This window comes from Nannospalax galili, unplaced genomic scaffold (assembly GCF_000622305.1).
Source record: "Nannospalax galili isolate Female #2095 unplaced genomic scaffold, S.galili_v1.0 scaffold52, whole genome shotgun sequence".
In the NCBI taxonomy this organism is placed as follows: domain Eukaryota; kingdom Metazoa; phylum Chordata; class Mammalia; order Rodentia; family Spalacidae; genus Nannospalax; species Nannospalax galili.
This window is the reverse complement of record NW_008334003.1, coordinates 5,248,160-5,260,645: the sequence shown is the minus strand read 5'-3', so window position 1 is coordinate 5,260,645 and position 12,486 is coordinate 5,248,160. Positions and strand designations below refer to the sequence as shown.

The 12,486-nt window shown below is 39.1% G+C and overlaps 1 protein-coding gene across 1 annotated transcript in view; it reads left to right on the top strand.

Annotated features, from left to right (window-relative positions):
* Window positions 1-1,206, top strand: part of Tusc1 (tumor suppressor candidate 1) — a 1,801-nt gene extending 595 nt beyond the window's left edge. The window contains exon 3 of the mRNA XM_008828966.3: window positions 3-1,206. Within this exon, the coding sequence (XP_008827188.1) occupies window positions 3-586 (584 nt within the window). The 3' untranslated portion in view covers window positions 587-1,206. The remainder of the gene's footprint in view (window positions 1-2) is intronic.
* The last annotated feature ends 11,280 nt before the right edge of the window (window positions 1,207-12,486 follow it).

Sequence of the window (12,486 nt, the reverse complement as noted above, 5' to 3'; positions counted from 1 at the left end):
AGGGCCGGGCCGCCCGGGCCGAGCCCGTGAGGGCGGCGGTGGCTGGCGAGGCCGCGCGGGCGGCGCCCCACGACAGCTGGAGGAGCGCTTCGCCGACCTGGCGGCCAGCCACCTGGAGGCCCTGCGCGTGCGCGACGAGCGAGACCGGCAGAACGCGCGGCTGCGGGAGGAGAACGCGCGGCTGCGGCTAGAGAACCGGCGGCTGAGGCGCGAGAACCGCAGCCTCTTCCGGCAGGCCCTGCGGCTCCCCGGCGACGGCGGCGAGCGGGCGTCGGACGTCACCCTCGGCCCCAACGATCCCGCCGCCCGGGCGCCTTGCGGAGGCCACGAGGACGGACCGGGCAGCCCGCGGGCCCTGCGCGCCCGGCTGGAGAAGCTGGAGGCCATGTACCGCCGGGCGCTGCTGCAGCTGCACCGCGAGCAGGAGGGTCCGCGCCCACCGGGAAATGGCGACCCGCTACCAGCCGGCCCACCCACCCGGGACCCGGACGTCCCCGGCACTCTGGCCGTCTGCAGAGGCCCGGGAGGGCGGGGTGGGGCGTGGCCTGCGCCTGTCCCGCCCACGCAGCCGCGCCCCGCCCCCTGAGCTCGCCGTGGCCTGAGGCGCCAATCCTCTGCTCACACTCTGCAGGTGGAAGTTCTGGACTGCGTGGGCCTCTGCCCCACCCTTGGGCACTTCCGGGAGTGCGCTACATCTGCCTGCTAAGCGGAAGGGAGTCGGTTGCTTTGGTTTCCAAGGCCTGCAGAGCACTTGTGGCGGGCCACCAGGCCCAAGTGACTGTAGTCTGACCTGGGTGCCGTGCCAGCACCTCCTAATTCTTGAAGTTTTCAAAGTATTGTGAGGACCAGTTGTATGGTTTTTCCTGTTTTTGGTCTTAGGTGAACTATGTATTTGAGTTGGTCAAGTCTGTTCATTCTTCTGTCCCCTAAAGCCTCCACCGATATCTCCTAAGTGACCAGCATTTTCAATGTGTTTTATAAAATCGGTGTTCCTTGGATTTCCCATGAAGTACTTCCTTTTTATAGAGAAGATAGTATTTATAACTTAGGAACTCAGTCTACACGTCACTCCAGTCCACACACATTTAATATTTTCTGGTTTGTTGGCCCATAGAGGATTTTTAAATTATCTGTCTACAGATGGTTGTTTGAGTTGATAAATAAATCTGGTCCATTTAAATATTCTAAAAGTTTTCCATGACTGTTATTTGAAGTTTACTGTTTTTACATGTTTCTGTAAGTTTGGTTATCCTTTATAAGATCTTTATTGCTTTATGTAACGTCCTTTAAAATCTCTAAAGGCAGTCTGAACATTGTTTTAGTACGACTACATATAGATTAACATTAGGTCTTAATGGTTCATTTGCCTGGTTTTAACTAACAACTTTGAGGATTTGGTAAGTTACTTGTATATGAGTATGTGAAACCCTTAAAGTGATTTGTGTTTCAGTTGTGCCTTTTGTAAAAGAAGGGCATATTTAACAACACATAACTCTTCAGTTTTCTTTCATTTTTTTTTTCCCCTAGGCAGGTTTTTTTCTGTCTGGCATGATCACTTTTATTGCATTTTGATAATAATAACACGTGTCTACTAAGCAGTAAAGCGAACACAGTGTGCCTGATAAAACATGGAGAGGCAAAATGAACCCTGACCTTTCCTCTTCTCAAGGATCACTGACACTCTAAACAAAAGGAGGTCAATAAGAGGAATACATAACTATAATTTCACATGATAGACCCAAAGACCAAGGAGAAACTCCCCTGAATGGAAGGATAGTAGTATGGTGATGTGATTGGACAAAGAGTTTATGACCTACTAGGAATGGGCAGAAGGGGAACCTAGCCATTCCTGTCTTTAGTTTCTTCTTGACCTCACTGTGTGGCATTCCTTCCCCAGGTATAGGTCAGGAGTTCTTTCAAATTCAGGGACTTATGACCTACTCTCAAATTAGATAAAAAAAGTGTCCGTTTGACCATTTCAAACAGATAAGCATAGGGAGTTTATAGTAGTATTTGTGCATTATATAGCTGTCTTAGAGGAAAATGGGCCCTACTTTCTCTGACTTGTCTTAGGGATAAGAAAATTATAGTTTCTATAGCTTGCCTACAGGGGAGAGAGACAAATGATGAAAAGTTGCAGATTGATACAAAGATTTTGCTTCTTAAAAAAAAAAAGATTTAGGCTCTTTTAAAGAACACTTGAGTATTATAAATATCTGAAAAATACCCAAGAACATTTTTTCTTATTTAAATATCCTTGAACACAACTGATGTTATAACTAATGAAAATAATAACTTTGTTAATAAATTGAGTTATATGCCAAAATAGCAGCATAATCTTGATTCCAATTATAAAAGCATTTCTATTTTTCTTGAATAGATTTTTACTGAGATGTCACAAAATATTTGAAAAATCTTCATAAATTGAAATCCATATTCTGTTTAGTACTATTGAGGGGTTACAAGTTGTTTTTTTTACTATAATCCTGCTTTTTATATATCTATCTTATGCATTTGACATAGACTATGCAAATATATTTATGCAGTAGAAATAAAAGTCAAGGAAAACACTTTGATTATATCCACATTTGATTATAAGGGTTAATAATGCTCAATTTTCCAATTCTAAAATTAGAATGTCTCAGAAATAATTAAATTTTGGTGTAGTTAATCCATAGCACATATTTTGTATTATAAAATTCAGATTTAGAATTAATTACCATTTAGTTTCTACAGTTCAGATGCTGTTTTTCTCCCAAAGGTTCATATATTGGAAGCTTGGTGCCACCACTGTCGTGCTATTAAGAGGTATGGCCTATAAAGGTGGTTTATCCTTGGTATTCCCTCTTAAAGTGATGTGTCTCCCAGGTGACTAGTTCCTCTGAGAGGCAGAGCCTGCTGTGGAGGATGGACTGGGGAGGGGTTTTCTGCACCATCTTGGGACTGAAGCCACAAGGTGGGAGGAACATGCAGTGGCAGTGGGCGTGGAGAGAAAGATGGCCCCGACACCTCACCTGCATGGACGTGAGAGGGCATTTTCCAACCTGGGACAAGACTGCAGGCCCAAGATGCGTGGGCAAAAGTTAACAGAGACTATGGGTGGGCCATGGGAGCATCTGGTGGTAGACTCTGAGCCACAGCACAAGAGTGCTTGTCTCTGTGTAAGTTCCCCCATTTGACCCCTCCCTACGTGAGGGCACAAATAAATTCACATAAAAATATGATATGGTTTGTCTAACCGTGCAAGAGACTCTGAAAGAACTCTGGCGACAGCATATTAACCAAGGTCTTTACATTTTCTAGTTTTTTCTATTTGCTGAATTCCAGATGTGCATGCACATACGCACACGATTTTATATGCATATACATATCAATTTTTAGTGCATATTATCCATTTCCACTGGTGTACACATACTATTGTATGAATGAGAAGGACTTAAACGCAGATCAGAACTACATTGAGATTCCATCTTACCACAGTCAGAATGACTGTCATTAAAAAACAACACATTGGCAAGTATATGGACAAAAGTGAACCAGTATACATTGCAGGTGAGACTGTAACTAGTTTAGTCACTTTGGGAGTCAGTATGGAGGTTCCTCACCAAAACTGGAAATAGATCTACCGTATGACCGAGCTATAGAATTCCTGTTTACCCAAAGGACCACAAATCAGCATATCACACCATATCAACATCCATTTTTATTGCAGTACTACTTACGATAACTAGGTTATGGAATCAAGCTTGATGTCCAACAACAGAAGAATGGGTAAAGAAAATGTGGCATAGATATACAATTCAGTCTTTTCAGTCATGAAGAGGAGGTTACATCATTTGCAGGAAAATGTGTGCAACTTGAGATGACCATATTAAGTGAGTTAAGGCACTTTCAGAAAGACAAATGTTATATGTGTCATGAAAATTGAAGCACAGTTGCTTAAGGAAGCAAAGGGCACGAAGGGAAAATGGGAGCGTGAAGAAGAATAATACTGGGAGATAAGGGAAATATGTGCAGCATGTAACATGTACTTATTTAAAAAATAAATAAAAGGAACTTTCAAAAGTCTCTATAAGGGCAAGCAATTTTCAAATTATAAAACCTATAAAATCTTTGAAACTATAAAATAGAAATATGATTGTTTTATAAATAAAAAGCATGACATCATTCACATGTGTTGTTCTTATGAATACAAAATGAAGGATAGTCCAAATAATCATGGAAGTATAACTTAAAATTTTTAAGGGCATTCTTATATGCTAGAACCATTTTTGAGAATTTTATATGCCATTAAAATGTAGTTTTCAGACCCTAAGCTTGTAAACAATCAATTTCAAATGTCAATCTAAATATATAAAGAGAAGGAAATGGCTAGCCACACAGCTTCCTGGAGCCAGAATCTGGCCTGGGTAAGTTTGGCTGCTGCACCCACTGCACCTTGACTCCTCCAGCCTCATTCACCCTCCCAACTCCCCCACCCCATCACTCCTCCTAGCAGGAGCACTGGCCCTTTTCTTATAATGGTACCCCAGACCCATGGACTGTTCTCTTAGCCCAGAATCCCCACTACTTCCTGATCCTTTGCATCCAGACCAACCCAATTCCTCCCTGAAGTCCCCAGAAGCCCTTGGGCTTCTTCTCACTCCCACCTCACTTTTCATCCCTGGAGGCCAGCATCTTTCCTGGACCCTGCTTCCAGGTCAGCACAGCCCTAAAATTCCTGAGGCCAGCATCTTTCCTTGAGGGATCCAGACCTTAGGAGAAAGCCTGAGAACATCTGGTCCTCATCTGACTTGGACCTCTGTGGGAACTCCTGAGCAGCAAGACAAAAGCAATTTGGCCACTTCAATACAAAATCAAAAGAGAGAATCTGAAGCCTAGACCAACCTGATTTTCATGCCCAACAAGTAAAGGCACATAAACTTCACAAAAAGAAGCAGACCTAAGGAAGACTTGAGTCTCACCCAAGAACAAGAAATTACAAAAGGAATCCACATGTCAAAGTCACAGAGAAAAAATAACATGAAAAACCCAAATAATATATCCCTACCAAGTACCAACAGTCCTCTAGAGGACTACAATAAGATACCCCTAGAAATAACACAGGACATGGAACTCAAAGGAACAATTACAAACATGATAAAGGAATTCAGTTTTAAAGAACACACAAACAAAGAAATCAAAGAATTGAAAGAAGATAGGGATAAACTTCTGAATGAATTGAGAAAAGAGTGAGAAATATTGAAGAATACTCAGGCTGAAATGAAGAAGGAAGTGAAACAGTAAGCTAATTAGAAATGACAAGAGAAGCCTCACCAATAGGTTGAATGAAATGGAAAACAGAATATCAAGACTGAAAGATAAAGTGGACTAATTTGACCACTGAAGAAAATGTGAAAAATTTAAGAAGACACAAGAATAGAATATGCAAGAATTATGTGACACCAAAAAAGACCAAACTTATGCATCAAAGGCATATAGGAAGGAGAATAATCTCAGGATAATGGTATGGACCAGATCTTCAACAGGATGTAGAGGAAAAGGTCCCAAAATTAAAGAAAGACATGCCCAAAAAAACACAGAAGGACGTAGAACACCAAATAGTACCAGAAAAGAAACTCTCCACAGTACATAGTAAAAACACTAAAAGTACAGAACAAAGAGAGAATACTGAAAGCTGAAAAAGAAAAACAAGTCACATACAAAGGAAAGCCTATCAGAATTACAGCTGACTTCTCAGTGCAAACTATGAAAGCCAGAAGAGCCTGGAACAAATTATTCCCAGTTAACCAAAAGAAAGAAATAGCACCTCCAAATCAACAGATCAGAGATGAAAGGGGAAACATCACAACAGACACAAAAAAGATACAGAACATTACAAGGGACTACTTTAATAAAACATACATGATATTAAATTTGAAAACCTAAAAGAAATGGATAGGTATCTAAGCATGGGAACCACCAAAACTAAAGCAAGATGAGATTAACAGCTTAAACAGACCCATAACGAAAAGAAACTGAAATAGTAATACAAAACCTCCTGACTACAAAAAAGCCCAGGACCAGATGGATTTACAGCAGACTTCTATCAGACATTTAAAGAACTACATCCAATGCTATTTAATTTATTCAAAAAGATAGAAATGGAGGGAAACCTTCCAAATTCCTTCAATGAAGCGAGCATCACTCTAATACCAAAGCCAGGAAAAGATACAACCAAAAATGAAAACTATCATTCAATCAGCTTAGAGGTCACGTATGTCACACAGGCTCTTCTCATAGTATAACACATTGTTCACGAGGTGATCACACATCCTTTACTGGCTAGGCTCCAATCAGTATTACTTCCTCTTTTTGTGGTGCGCCAAGCTGGCCAGCTGGCTCCACCTTCGCCTCAGCTGCTCGGTGCCATCTTGTTACTGCACCTCCACAGATGCAGAGAAGGCCTTTGAAAAATTCAATGTGCATTTATATTCAAAGTCCTAGAGGGAATTGATTGGACTGGAGGGAACATACCTCAACATAATTAAAGCCATATATAACAAACCCACAGCCAACATCATTCTAAATGGTGAAAAACTGGAAGCATTCCCACTAAAATCAGGAACCAGACAACACTGTCCACTGTCACCACTCCTCTTTAACGTAGTGCTTGAAACTCTTGCAAGAACATTAAGGCAAGAGAAGGAAATGAAAGGATTAATAATTGGAAAAGAAGAGCTCAAATTATCCCCTTTTGCAGATGATATATTATATCTAAGAGATGCCAAAAATTCCACCAGAAAACTCCTGGTAGTATTAACACATTCAGTAAAGTGACAGGTTATAAAATTAATCTACAAAAGTCTGTAGCCTTACTATATATCAATAACAAGCAATCAGGGAAAGAGTACATGGAACCACTCCCCTTCACAATAGCTGCAAAAAAAAATCTCAGAATAAACCTGACCAAAGACATTAATGACCTCTACAATGAAAATTTTAAATCTTTAAAGAAAAAATTGAGGAAGACATCAGAAGATGGAAGGACCTCCCATGCTCATGGGTTGGAAGAATAATATTGTGAAAATGACCATCTTACCAAAAGCCATTTACACATTCAGTGCAATGCCAATCAAAATCCCCATGACATTTTTCACAGAATTGGAAGATACCATCCTAAGATTCATATGGAGGCACAAAAGTCCTTGGATAGCCAAAGCAACCTGAGCACTAAGAGCAATGCTGGGGGGATTACTATACCAGATTTTACTGTATTATAGAGCTACAGTCATAAAAACAACACAGTACTTGCACAAAAATAGACCCATAGATCAATGGACCAAAATTGAAGACCCAAATATGAGTACATGCAATTTCAGCCATGTAATATTTGACAAAATGGCCAAGAACATTCACTGGGGGAAAAACAGCAAGTTCATCAAATGGTGCTGGCAAAACTGGATCGCCACCTGTAGAAGAATGAAACTAAACCCCTTTCACCATGCACAAAACAGTGGGAACCATATTAATCAAACAGCCTACTGACAAATTAAGCATACCAAATCAAGAAATATATGTCTAGGCAAGGTTTATCTGAGAACAATTGGTCTTTGCCCAAGCTTTATCTACATGGCACATGGTAATTAAAAGTACCAGACTGGTAGAACTAATCTTCTTGGATGTTTAACAGACATATTTGAGGCCTATACTAATTTGGTTAGAGGGACATAAAGGATAGTTTTTGCTCCTTGCCCTCCTAGGTCGACTAATTCCAGGGGATTATGAGCATCTCTCAAAATGTTCTGTAACTGTGGTGAGTCGTCTGTCTTCTTGAATAAGGAGGCCAACAAGACCCCACAAGATGGACTTGAACAGTGTCCAGTCTACAAAGAGGAGGGTCAACACAGAGGAAACATTTCCTCCATGCTTCCAAGCGAAGTCAGCCATGGTCAAACAGGACCTTTGACTTACCTTCACATAGATGGAACTGGTAAAAGAAAAGAGCCAGGGGCTCCTCCCAAGCCCATGTGACCCCTGAGGAACAGAACCTCAAATGGCCTTAAGAGTAAAAATAATTGTTTTATCTGGGCCAACTGTATGGCCTTAAACACCCAAAAGGAAACTATATCCAAAGATTAAAGGGGCCGATATAATTTTTTGAGTCCATATGTATAGCTAAAGGCTACATAACACTAAACAATGCCATGTTTTGAGCTGTTGGCCAGGGTGGCCCAAGAGACTCCTAGATTAGTAGTAACCCAGCATAAAACTGGGAAAACGAACAACAGACCTCAATTTTATCTAAAGGAATATTGACAACTAATTGCTGCTAGATGAGGAACAGCTGACCTTCCTAAAACAAAGGCATCTAAATAGGCTGACTAGATTCACCGGATGGACAAGTACTGGGAAACGGCTGGCTGCGCCAACAACACAGCAGACAGTAGCAGGGAAGACAGAGTAAAAGGGCTTTAGTGTCGGGGGGCGGGTATGGGAGGGTGCCATATGGGAAGAGGGTCTATAAATGAATAAGATTGTTTGGAATAGTCTCTGTGAAATACACACAAAAATTGAAAAAATTTTAAAAAAGAGTTATATTTGAGGAAGAAGCATAAAAAATTGCTTCATGTTAATTAGTAGATGTGAAACACATTACCATTGAAATGTATATGATGATTTTTATATCCATACTCATGTGCCAAGGATCTGAGTGTAACCAACTGTGACTAGTAATAATCAGATACATAGAGATTAGAGATACATGTGCAGACATCTAAGTTTTAGTAACACTAAAAATGAGTTTTTCTGTATGAAAGAGTATATTTTAAAACAAAACAGAGATCTTTTTAAAAGGTTAAAACCTCATTCAATTTTATCTTATAAGTTTTATTCTGAGTTCGATATTGTATAACTGTATTAATTCAACTGGGAACCTAAAAATTTACAGCCAAGCTTGAAAGAGCTGTGTCTTTGCTCTGGAAATTGTTATTGACTATGTTAATGCTATAATGGAATCCTTCTTCTAATCATGTGTTTATTAAATAAATAATTTAAAAAATATATATCAAGGACAATTTGTGTTTAAAAAAAATAAAGAAAAGGAAATGAATTGTATTCATCTTATTTCTTATATACTAAAGTTCTACAACTTTTAGAGCTAAAAGGAAATTAGATAATTTTAGTGTAGTCTTCTTCAGACATTTCTTATCACAAGTTAACTTTCAAGAAAGTTACATTTTACATTGTACGCTAGGTACACACACACACACACATACACATTGTGTAGTTTGTTGTTGGCTAATACAGATTTAGCATACAAATCTCTTTTGTAATTCAAACTTTTTCTAGTGTACAGTGCTTTTATGAAGTAGGTTTGTGACAGTTTTCAAGAGAGGTAAATAAGGGGCTGGAGAGATAGCTTAACAGTTAAGGGCACTCACATGATGGCTAACTGTCCATAACTCTAGTTCCAGGTAAAATAATGCCCTCTTCTGACCTCCCCAGGCATTGTATGACATGGGTGCACTCACATATATGCAGGCAATACACTCATTCACAGAATATAAAAATAATATAATAAATATTTTTAAGTAGTAAATAAATTGAATGTAAATATTCAAAGTCTAGAATACTAATAAAGCTTCACAGAACACTTTATCTCCAAAATATAAACATTTGGCTTATGAAATTGAAGAATAATCTGTGCTTAAACTCTAAATATATTTAATTTAAATTCTATAAATATGATGCTATATAGAGACCTTTTATCAGTACTTTGGCCTTTTAAGCATGTAAGTGCCTAGAGAGCTTATTTGGTAAAAGATTACAGCTGTCCTCTGTTTACTTGGCCTTCTCAGTATTATTCTGCTTATTATAAATTCTCAAAGCATGTTTTTTTATGCTAAATTTCACTTTGTTCCAAGATTAACACTGAGTTTCAGAAGATCCAAGAGGTTTAGCTGACACACAGTACTATTGTGATCTTACCATACTTATAATTGTTGAAATATTGCGGACTGGAGAGATGTTTCAGCAGTTAAGATCACTTGCTGCTCTTGCAGAAGACCAGAGTTTGGTTCCTGGCAGCCAGTCTGGTGGCTCACCATCATATGTGGCTCCAGCTCCTGGGGGGCTCTGACTCCCCCTGCTGAACTCTGAAGGTACTCACACTCATTCTTGTACACACCCACACAAAGACATACACTTATACACATAATTAAAAATAAAGTACATCTTTAAAAAGATGGGACTGGAAGGATTGCTCAGTGGTTAAGAGCACTGGCTACTCTTTCAGAAGGCCAGGTTTCAAATGCCAGCACCTACATGGTGGTTAACAGCCATCCCTAATTCCAGTTCTGGGGAATCCAGCACCCTTTTCTGATTGTTGTGAGCATTGCATGACATGGGTGCACTTACATACATACATACATACATACATACATACATACATACAATACAGCCATACCCATAAAATGAAAGTAAAAAAAGAAATAGTATCTTAAAAGGTTATCACTCATACTCATTTACTAGTTTCTATTAATGCATTCTTGAATTTTCAAAGTTTTGTGTATTTTCTTCGAAACACCATGACTATGAAAAAAGAAGGCAAATGCCTTAGAGAAGGAGAACAAATACAGTTGAATAAGTCTGGTTTGTAATATAAAAGATAATAATATAAGACAGTTTAAGACCATGCATACCCTTCCTTTTATCATCACATATCAGGAAGGGAAAGCTCTGGTTGGCCTATCCCCTATAAAGTCATCATCTGGGGATGCTGTTGGCGCTCAGGCATTTCATAGGCCAATGTTGAGGGATACAATAGTATTATATAATAAGATAAATTTAGTTTAGTTTATGGGATAAACTAAGGAATGTCCTAGACATTAATCATTCCTACAGTATAGTGTAGAGGATTGTTGGGTAGTAGGTAAAAAATCAAATTCATATATATTTACTTTTATGTTTATCTCATTCTCTTAAGTTATCATTTTTATTTATGTTCTCACATGTAAATGATAAGTGGATTTTTAGTATATGCTCAAAAATTTAATTGGTCCTGGTAGAGACTATAGATTCAGAGTCAGAAAGCTCAGTTTGTTTTCTAGGAGTTTGGATTTTAAGACTACTACTTAATCTCTTTACTATATAGTTTTTTTCTAACTTAAAAACTTCATAACAATGTATCCCCAAAATATCATAAATGGTTTGTTATGAGGCACATTTGATATTATATCTGAATATGTATTGTATATAAGATACTGTGAAGCAAGAAAATTATTCCTAAGAGATAATTCCCCCATGTTCCTTGGCTTTTAATACAAAAATTATTAGGTATTTAGATAGCTGAGATTGTCAATTTGATGGGATTTAGAGTCACCATGGAAATACATCTCTTAGTATGGCCACAAAGGTTTAATTGAGCCACAAAGGTTTAGTCTAAGTGTCGGAAGCCCTTACGGAAGCCCTTACTGTGAGCAGAGGGCCTGGGCTGCGTGAAAAGGAGAACGTAAATACTGCCCTCCATTACTCTCTGGTTCCTGACTGTAGATGGAAGGGAACCAGTTCTCTCACACTTCTGCTGCTATAATTTACCTACCATGATGTACTGAATCCTCAAACTGGGAACCAAAATAAACCCTTCAGTCCTTAGGTTGCCTTTGTAAAGTACATGCTTACAATAACTAGCAAAAAGTAGCTGGTATTGTGAGTGGGATTGTTGCTGTGATTAATCTGAGTTTTCTTCGACTTTTGTTACTGGTTTTCAGGAATAATGTGCAAGAGTTTGGAACTGTGGGCTTGAAGAGCCTAATGGTCCTTTTTGGTGGGAGTTTAGAAGATAGCTCGTGATGGTTTGAAGATGTTTGGAAATGGCTCATGAGGTTTTTGAGAGAAGCAAAACTCTGTCAGGAACCCAACTAGAGGCCATTTACATTACATTCTGGCAAAAGAGTATGTAGCTACATTCTGTCCATGTCCTGAGTGAGGCTGAATTCAAAACTGATGAACTAATTTATTTGACAGAGAAAATTTCAAGACAATTTCTTTGGTTAGTTATTTTATCAAAGCAAAGAGGAAAATGTAGCTAGTATTTTAATGGGACTACTAATTGCCAGTGGCCACTTTGAGCTGATTAGGCTTGCAAGGATCTAGAACCTAACCCTAAGACGTCCAGTATAGGACAAGATCCCAGACTAAGCCCTGGTGAGTACTTATGCCTCTAATCTCAAATCCAAACAAAGACTAAGCTTTTCTGGAGACCATGAAGCAAGACAGGTTGGTACTGTAATAAATACTAAGAATGGAGATAGGAGACACAGGCTTGGTGTCTTACCATGATGTATTGGACATTTCTGTCTTATGCTACAAATCTGAACTTCATAATAATTTACCAGAACTAATTTTAAGTAAGAGAGATGAGATATTTTGGTTTAGTAAAAATATGAAAATATATTTCCACTTAAAGGGACTAGGTAGATCCAGGTATTTTGCATTTTTGAAGAA